Raw genomic sequence first — 9,299 nt, forward strand, 5'->3', positions numbered from 1 at the left:
AATATTACAACAATATATTGTAAAATATTGCAATCTTTCAAGCAGTTTCTAAAGATCAGCCGATTACCTGCATGGCACATGGATTAATTAGTAGTATCAGAAATCAGAAATAACAGAAATTAAACAAATTTTAAAATCTAAAATGAAGCAGAAGGGGAGAACTTGCAAAAAACTTGTAGACATACCATGAGGAACGATAAGCGCGTTTAAATTTCCCTCTCGAATAATGAGTAATACGCGCGAGCCAATCAATGCGCAGATTAGAGATTGAAAAGAACTGTTCCATAAGCATGCTCTCTATTGGTTCAAATCGATAAATCGCAATGCGCATGTCGAACATATGTTCTTCCGTTTCGCGCCTAAAATTGCTGGCTTAAGGCCACAGCACAGACTCTTGCATAACGCATAACACATAACGCATAGTGCATAAGCGAATCAACTAATCAGAATCTTTCCTTTCCTCCCATTCTATGGAAAAGAAAAATTTCGATTGGTCGATTCCCTTATGCACTATGCATTATGTATTATGCAAGTCTGTGCTGCGGCCACATTACGAAGAGAGAACAGAGAATATACAGATTACGGAGTGACGGAATACAGTGAATAACTGGAAGAATACATCGGTTTGTCAGTTTTCAGCTAATATGGATTTGAGTACGACATTTCAGAAGCTTTCTGTGAAAAATGGTAATCGTTCTCCCCTGAAAATGCCAGTCAAGGAATCCGCGCGAGGAAAGATGCACGTTATTAAACGTAGTAAGTTATGGGTTAACCATTCCTTTGAATTCGATTGTGAATATGTAACCGTTTTTCACAAATGATATAGCCAATTTTTTTTTGTATAATATTCATATATTATTATGGCGCCAAGAAACTTCACAAAATTGCAAAGTAATTCGCAATATAAAATAGGTTATTATTAGCATATTATATTGATATTATGAATGTTATGTATTCGTATGATTCGTATAATTATAAAATCATTAGAGAGAAGAGATAAAAGGAGAGATTAAAATTTAACACTACTCTTTTCTTTAGATGGGCGTAAAGAAGATGTTCATTTTGATAAAATTACTTCCAGAATTGTCAAACAGTGTTATAACTTGGATATGAATTATGTAGATCCAGTAAGTATTTTTATTTTTTATATAATTTTGCAATAAGAAATATGATATCGAAGAAAATAACAGAATATATATGTATAGTTTCTTTTAAAAAAGCTTTAATTGTTTATACATACATAATTTTTTTTCCTTATATGATTTTATTACATTTGTATACATACATAAAATATTTGTTAAACAAATACAAATTAACCCTATATACACAGGTAAAAAGTTACAAATGTAGCAGTATCAATTTGTATAATATTTAAATTTATTTTTTGTAGTCTGCTGTGGCAATTCAAGTGATACGTGGTTTATATTCTGGAGTAACTACAGTTATACTTGATAATTTAGCAGCTGAAACTGCAGCTACAATGGCAACTAAACATCCTGATTATGCTATACTAGCTGCAAGAATTGACGTGTCTAACCTACACAAGGAAACCAAGAAAAGTTTTAGCGGTATAGTATCTTGCGTTTACTTAAATCAATTTCTTTGTCATAAAATTCTAGATTATTGTTCAGTTAATGCTAGATTTTAAATTAAAACTAATATTTATTATTCCTGTATTTAACAGAAGTCATGCATGATTTGTATTATGCCAAGAATCCTATCACAAATCAACATATTCCTATAATCAGCGAACATTATTACAATATTATTAAGAACAATGCAGAGAAACTGGATTCTGCTATAATATACGATCGTGACTTCAATTATAATTATATTGGTTTTAAAACGCTTGAGAGAAGTTACCTGCTAAAAATCAACGGTAAGATAGTCGAGAGGCCTCAACATATGTTGATGAGAGTAGCTATTGGTATTCATGAAAATGACATTGACAAAGTCATAGAAACATATAATTATTTGTCCGAACGATATTTTACACATGCTTCACCGACTCTATTTAATGCCTGTACTAATAACCAGCAGATGTCCAGGTAATTTCAAAAAAGTTCAATTAGTCTAATAATATCAAATGTCATTGGTTTACTAAGAATTATTTTCTTGCAGCTGCTTCCTCCTAACCCTCAAAGACGATAGTATAAAGAGTGTATTCGGTACTCTAAAAAAGTGTGCGCTCATTAGCAAATATGCTGGAGGTATAGGACTTAATGTACATTGCATTCATGCCAAAAACGTGAAAGATGCTAAATTAAACAATCAAACCAATGGCTTGGTTTCCATTTTAAAGTTGTATAACGATATGGCCATTTATGTTGATCAAGGCGGTAATAAAAGACCCGGAGCGTTTGCTATCTATTTAGAGCCATGGCATGCCGACATTTTTGATTTTTTGGAACTTAAAAGAAACATCGGTATATCTTTTTTCTTAATCTTTTTTTATATATCAATTGAATCTGTAGTTGAAAATGTTATTGATTTATCTTATTGTAGTTTGAAATATATCATATGATTTATAACAGGTGATGGAAACATGCGAGCTAGAGACTTATTTTATGGTCTATGGATACCAGATCTTTTTATGGAACGTGTATATAATGACGAGATGTGGAGCTTAATGTGTCCATATGAATCTCCCGGCTTAGCTGATGTTTGGGGTGATGAATTTAAAGAATTGTATACTAGGTATATATTAGTAATTTTTTCTATCAATTCAATTAAAATTATTTGACATTGTAATTTATATTTTTTATGCACTACATGTGAAACACTTATAGATATGAAAAGGCAGGTCGCTACAGGAAACAAGTAGAGGCTAGGTCTGTATGGCTCGCCATTCTCAGGTCCCAAGTAGAAACTGGAACACCTTATATGCTTTACAAAGATCATTGCAATCGAAAATCAAATCATCAGCATATAGGCACTATCAAATGCAGCAACTTGTGCACCGAAATTATTGAATACTCTGGTCCTGGAGAAGTCGCTGTATGCAATTTAGCATCTATCGCTGTCAACATGTTCGTTAATATAGACACCAAAACTTTCGATTTCGATAAACTTAAAACAGTCGCGAAAGTCGTTACTCGTAATCTAGATAAAGTCATTGACGTTAACTTTTATCCTATCGAAGAAACGAAAACATCTAATCGTAAACACAGACCTATTGGTAAGATTATTTCCACAAGTTTTACATAATTAATACGAGATGATAGCACAATAAAACTGAAAAGTGTATTTTAAGGTATAGGAATACAAGGGCTAGCAGATGCGTTCCTGTTAATGAGATATCCCTTCGAAAGCAAAGAGGCGAAAGAACTCAACATTAAAATCTTCGAAACGCTTTATTATGGTGCCTTAGAAGCTAGTTGCGAATTAGCTGCAGAAAAGGGCACTTACGAAACATATCAAGGTAGCCCAGTCAGCAAAGGCGTAAGTATTTATATTTTAATCTTAGAACACATCAGAGCACGTTGCAGTTGAATAATAGTAATTTTCTTTTTCTAGATCCTCCAATATGATATGTGGAACGTTAAGCCGACAAATTTATGGGATTGGGATGAATTGAAGGCGAAGATCGCGAAGCACGGAGTAAGAAATTCCCTTTTAATAGCACCTATGCCAACGGCCTCGACAGCACAGATTTTAGGGAATAACGAATCTATTGAACCATATACAAGCAATATCTATGTGAGGCGTGTATTGTCGGGAGAATTTATCATTGTCAATCCGCATTTACTGCGAGATTTAATCTCCAGAGATTTATGGGATGCGGATATGCAGAACGAGATGCTCGCGAATTTTGGATCTGTTCAAGTAAACATCTTTAAAAATCTCTTAGATATCCTTGTTATTCAAATTATTTGAGCATAATTGTAAGGAAGCGTATATGTGAATTTTACAGAACATCGAACGCATTCCCGATGATTTAAAAGAGCTTTATAAGACGGTCTGGGAAATATCGCAAAAAGTAATTCTTGAAATGGCGGCTGATCGAGGAGCTTTCGTTGATCAGTCGCAATCTTTGAACGTCCATATAGGAGATCCGACGACGGAAAAACTGACATCAATGCACTTTTTCGGCTGGAGAAGTGTAAGTTACTAATTTATCTGTTTCGAAATTTTTTAAATTTTGTACGTTGCTCAGGTAGATACCTAATTCTTATAAATTATTTTAACATCTTGTCATCATACAGAGTAAATAATTTAATGAATAAATTCTGTATAAAAATAAATTGTCGCTTACAGGGCCTAAAGACTGGCATGTACTATCTGAGAACGAAACCAGCCGCAAATCCTATACAATTTACAGTGGACAAGTCAAAATTACAGAATCGCGATTCCGTATCGAATTCTTCCAATACCAGCACTTCTGTTGTCTACAATACTTCTATTCAGTCATCACCTAACAAAGACAGCGATGACGACGAAAAACGAAAACAATTAAGTCAGCAAGCAAGTGAAAGCTTGGAAGCAATGCTTGCTTGTTCGCGTAAGAATAAGGAGGACTGTATGGCATGCAGCTCCTGAACATTTATTATTTTTAAGTTTGTCTCGAAAATATGTAAGCAATTTTTTATTTTTGTAAATTATGCAATTAGAAGCATGTTTTTGGAGTGTATATTCTAAATTTTATCCCATTGTTAAACGGATAAATATTTACAAAAAAACCATTAGTAAAATTAAATAAAATTAAAATCGATTAGAAGAATTTGTAAGTCTAAAATAGAATTTCATTTTTCTATGTATAAATACTTCCATATTTTTCTAAAATATTTTAAAAAATATTTAGCTTCGTTTTCTTTAAAATGAACTTTGAAATATAAGTATTAAAAATATATATATATATGTATGTATGTGTGTGTGTGTGTGTGTGTATTTATGCAAGGATGGGAAGTTACTTTATCATTTCTTTGTTGTTACTTTTTAAAACAATGATTTTTTAATTAATTAAAAGTTAAAATTGGGAATGTCACTTTTGAAAAGTGACTTATTGCCATCATTACGCATTATTTGTTAAAAAAAATAATTCATCACTTGTAATACAAGTGATGAATAGAAGCCCTTCGTTACTTTTAAAAGTCATCACAAGAAATGAAGTATTTTTTTCAATGAATAATGCGTAATGGTGACACGTCACTTTTCAAAAGTGACGTTTCAAGCCTTAGTTTTCAGTTAGTTATCGTCATAAAAAATTGGACCGTTCTTATTAAATCGTTGTTTTAAAAAGTAACGATAAAAGTAACTTCCCTCTCTATTTTTATATATGCGAAATATATCTTTTTTATCGAATAATATATATAAGAAATCACAAGTGTAATAAAATCAAATAATGGTGAAAGGAACAGAATTAAGAGAATATATTTTTTAAATTTTCTCAAATTTTAATCCACTTAAAACATTTCATATTTTTGAAGAACATGAATCAACTGGGATTCTCAAAGTGATTCGCACACAACCACAGACTTGTAAAAAGCTGTGAATTCATATTGGCATACCTGGTATTCTGCTCCGTTCTTGCTCCATTCGAATGCGACACGTCGAATGTTACTAGACTGGAACACGTGGCATCACTGACAGTCATTGCGGCAGCGGGCAAGGAGGCAGGGTAGCCGAGGGTGGCCGACGGGGAAGAGGGGCTATGGAAGTACGGAGACGACGCAGAACTATATTTATTTTGGTTTGGAAATTAGTTCGCACTCCGCAGGAGCCGTGTGCCCGTGTGCGCGCGCGCGCGCGTGTGTGTGTGTGTACGTTTGTGCGCCGCGTATCGTCGGGCCGTGCGTTTCGCACCGATTTGGGTGGTCAAATTTCGAAGTGCTTGCTTATCGGAGATCAAGAACTGAGAAAAAAAAAATGACCCGTAAGTCCAGCCGAACGTCACCGAGATCGGGTGTCGCATTACCTGATCGCGCCGCAACAGCTCGACGAGAGAGAGAAAAACGGAAAGAAAGGGAACGACGACGGGCGCGAGTTTTTGGCTCGTAAAACTTCCGCGGGGCTGCCATTGTCGTTAATGTTAAAAATAAGGTCGCCGCGTAACGATTGTGGGTTGTGGGTGACCGCGCGCGCTCTCACAGAGATTTGTCAGACGCGCGACAAACGTCCCGGCGAGTCGCGAAACGTCGATGACGACGGTGACTCGTCGAGGAAGAAAGGAGCACACCGCCGTGGCAGACGATGCGCTCCGAGTACCCTCGACTCTCTAGGTCTCGAGAATTCTCGTTCTACAGGCTGTTTACGAAGGAAAGGTCAATATTTTTCATGATGACGATAGCGCGATAAAAAGAAAGAAAAATTAGGGTCTCTCTACCGAGTGTGTTTCGCGAATCTCGACGATTTCACGTAATTGAGAAAATCGAATGTCTTTAAAAGATGGTGGGAGAAAATCGAACGTATATATATATATATATATATAAAGTTCAACGTGTAGCCTTACTTTTCGGAGTTATGCGACGAATTTATGCGTCTCGCTTTCGGAAAACCTCGCTTGTTAACCTCGACAACATACAGAAACGTTACGGCGACGCGCTTTTACGCTACGAGCGCACCAAGTCAACGAACTTTTATTTCTCTCTATGGATTTCGTCAATTTTGACAGCGTTTGATTCCGAAGAGTAAATATAGTGGAAAATATACTTTATGGCAAATAGCGTCACATTTTACTCGCCGCCATTTTGTATATGCGCAGGGCCGCCGCAAGCGGGATTCGATTCTGTATCTTGAAATCAGCCTACGGTAAATGAGAATGGATTAAAACGGATTAAAATTTTTAATCCATTCGAATGCGTATTTTAAATGGGAAAACTTTTCTGGATTTAATTGGATTCAATCGGATTGAAGAACTGCGTTTCTTATCCAGAATTTTGAATTAAAGAAGCATAGAAAACGTGCTTCGTGCAATTCCTATAAATGAATAAAGAGATAGGTGGATATTGAAAATATTGAAATGGATTTAGATTTTTGAAATACGCATTCGCGAACGCGCGCGTCCGTTAAAATGAATCTTTTTTTAATTCAAATATAATAGTTTTTTTTTTAATTCATTTTAACTGATTTTCCTTTACTGAAAGGTGGAGATTACAAAAATAATCGAATTTACTAGAATATTTATAATTTTATTGGTCAACCTAGTAAATTTATTTATTGTTGTAATTTTCACTTTGTTTAAAGATACAGAATCAATCCTCAAGTATGCATAAAGGCATATTAACAAGGGCAGCGCCAAGTTAAGTTTTAATCCTCCGTTTGCAATCTGATTTTTTTATCCAGCCCAATTTTTTTTACTGTTATATGTTTTTAAAAATGTGGAAAATTTCAGTTATTTTTCAATATCTTTCCGCCAACAAGATTCCTACCAACAAGATATTTTATGGAGGGGAAACCGAACTCCGGTTTATTTTAGAGAAAAAGAGTGAAATTTTACTTGTACTAAAAAAGCCTCAGATTGCAAAAGAAGAATTAAAAATCAATTTTCCACTAACACCAATTGCGTGTGCACGCTTTTCCGTTAGATTTAATTTCTTCCAAAACGTGTATATTAATTTAGAATAACCAAAATCTAATCATAAAATCAAAATCATCGATCTGAACTGATCTGAACAGATAATTATTTATTTGTCGATCCTATTAAAACTTTTCGATACATGCAGAGCCGTATATATACATGCAAATCCATTTAAGATCATCAAGAACATCAATAATTTTTCTAGAACGGAAATGTGAAAAATAAAAAATTTCTCTGTTAATATTAATGATAGAAATTTTCATTTTTTACATTTCTATTCTAGGATAAAAATAACATGATCCAATTGCATCTTGTTGAAAGCTATTTAAAAAAAATTATTCAAAACCAAAAACTTTTAAAAAATTGATAAATAAAAATTAAGAGAAGCGACAAATCTCCTTTACACAAAGGCGCTTTATGTGTCAGCGGCGGCCCTGTGTACGCGTGATATCGTTTAAAATAGGAGTAGGATTTAGATTGTAAAGTTATCGGAGCAATTGTATGACATTGTCGTAAATCATCGCCTTTCGCAGTCACCCTTTAATAACTACGAACGTGAGCGTTGCGTGCGCCATTGCATTTATATTATTGGTCGAAGGAACACGATTTCGAATTGCGTGCGCGTGCGCGCGCGCGCGCAAACAGCGCTCTTTTTAAAGAGCACCTCGTTCGAGTTGAATGAATGGGAACGGAAATAGAGACCGAAAAATTGCGGAGTAAAATTAAATAAAAGTTATAATTAAAACTTCACTCGGTTCCTAAAAAACCTTCATTATATTGCAGGTGGAAATCAACGTGAACTAGCACGAGCCAAAAATTTGAAAAAAACCGTAAAGAAGGCAGCGTCGGAACAAGACAGCAATAAAGGTCTTTCCTTAGAACAACGTAAAGCACGGTACATCTTCTGAATATATCTTTTCCTTTTTCTATTCGAAAATTGATAGGCTTAATTAGAAATAATAATGGACTACAAAGTTGAATGTTTATTGCTAAAATTTATATGATGATTGTAATAAATTGAAACAACTGATATAATTTTTATACTGGACACAATTTGAACGTACATTTCTTTTTACAGCGACGCGGAACGAATGAGAGAGAAACAACTTAAGAAACAGGGTGAACCAGGAGACAAGTCCAAGCAGGCAGCGAGATAATTCGACGAGGAAAGTGCATGTATAAATTTTTATAAGAACGGCTATATCACGCAACCAATGGCTACGCTAAAAAGATTCGCGACTGTAAGAGACACATACGTCGATGCTTACCGGAGACAGAAAAATGAATCACTATGTCTTTGATGTTAGAGAATTTTTCCATTGTCGGCCGTACACAGGTATGTCAACCGTATGACGTACCTCAGGACCTAGCCTCGATTATCTTGTTATTTACACGTTGCTCACGATAACAGTTATAATCAGTGTGTACAAAACTTGACGTTACCTACACCTAAATTCAGTCAAAGAAAATACGCGTTTGACTGATTTCTCTAGGTATAAGGATATTAAATAATACGATATATTTGTAGTACTAATTTCCAATCTGTAAAAATTCAAACTTTCACTTATTTAATATGTTATGTAATTAAATGTGTAACGAGCGAACGATCATTAGACACACATGTGTTACTATCGTTGCCTCTCGCTTGTAATAAACTGTTCAAATTTTAATAATACTCGTATAATTCTTAAATCTTTCGTCCTATCCCGTGCGAACTGTAACGATATCGCTATACTATGATAAATTAGCAGTCGTTTAGTGATAGTTTAATAATTTTATATAA

The 9,299-nt window shown here is 34.5% G+C and overlaps 2 protein-coding genes across 2 annotated transcripts; both read left to right on the forward strand.

Moving 5' to 3' along the window:
- The first annotated feature begins 559 nt into the window (after positions 1-559).
- Positions 560-4,541, forward strand: LOC108728614 (Ribonucleoside diphosphate reductase large subunit). The gene is made up of 11 exons (XM_018457274.1): positions 560-756; positions 1,039-1,127; positions 1,391-1,568; positions 1,685-2,048; positions 2,122-2,426; positions 2,535-2,697; positions 2,790-3,178; positions 3,254-3,441; positions 3,517-3,825; positions 3,914-4,102; positions 4,258-4,541. The coding sequence occupies exons 1-11, from the start codon at positions 645-647 to the stop codon at positions 4,537-4,539; spliced, it is 2,568 nt and encodes an 855-aa protein (XP_018312776.1). The 5' UTR covers positions 560-644; the 3' UTR covers positions 4,540-4,541.
- A 1,152-nt stretch (positions 4,542-5,693) lies between these two features.
- LOC108728617 (putative SERF-like protein) lies at positions 5,694-9,190 on the forward strand. Its single transcript, XM_018457277.1, has 3 exons — positions 5,694-5,872; positions 8,300-8,411; positions 8,595-9,190. The coding sequence occupies exons 1-3, from the start codon at positions 5,866-5,868 to the stop codon at positions 8,671-8,673; spliced, it is 198 nt and encodes a 65-aa protein (XP_018312779.1). The 5' UTR covers positions 5,694-5,865; the 3' UTR covers positions 8,674-9,190.
- Positions 9,191-9,299: the final 109 nt, after the last annotated feature.

Source organism: Mycetomoellerius zeteki, unplaced genomic scaffold (assembly GCF_001594055.1).
Source record: "Mycetomoellerius zeteki isolate Tzet28-1 unplaced genomic scaffold, Tzet1.0 scaffold62, whole genome shotgun sequence".
Lineage (NCBI taxonomy): Eukaryota > Metazoa > Arthropoda > Insecta > Hymenoptera > Formicidae > Mycetomoellerius > Mycetomoellerius zeteki.

Excerpts from the sequence above, each read along its gene's own strand:
- LOC108728614 (XM_018457274.1), top strand. The coding sequence starts at position 645 with ATGGATTTGAGTACGACATTTCAGAAGCTTTCTGTGAAAAATGGTAAT. Across the intron at positions 1,128-1,390 it reads ATATGAATTATGTAGATCCA|TCTGCTGTGGCAATTCAAGT; the intron begins GTAAGTATTTTT and ends TATTTTTTGTAG. Across the intron at positions 2,698-2,789 it reads TTTAAAGAATTGTATACTAG|ATATGAAAAGGCAGGTCGCT; the intron begins GTATATATTAGT and ends AAACACTTATAG.
- LOC108728617 (XM_018457277.1), top strand. Across the intron at positions 8,412-8,594 it reads TTAGAACAACGTAAAGCACG|CGACGCGGAACGAATGAGAG; the intron begins GTACATCTTCTG and ends TTCTTTTTACAG.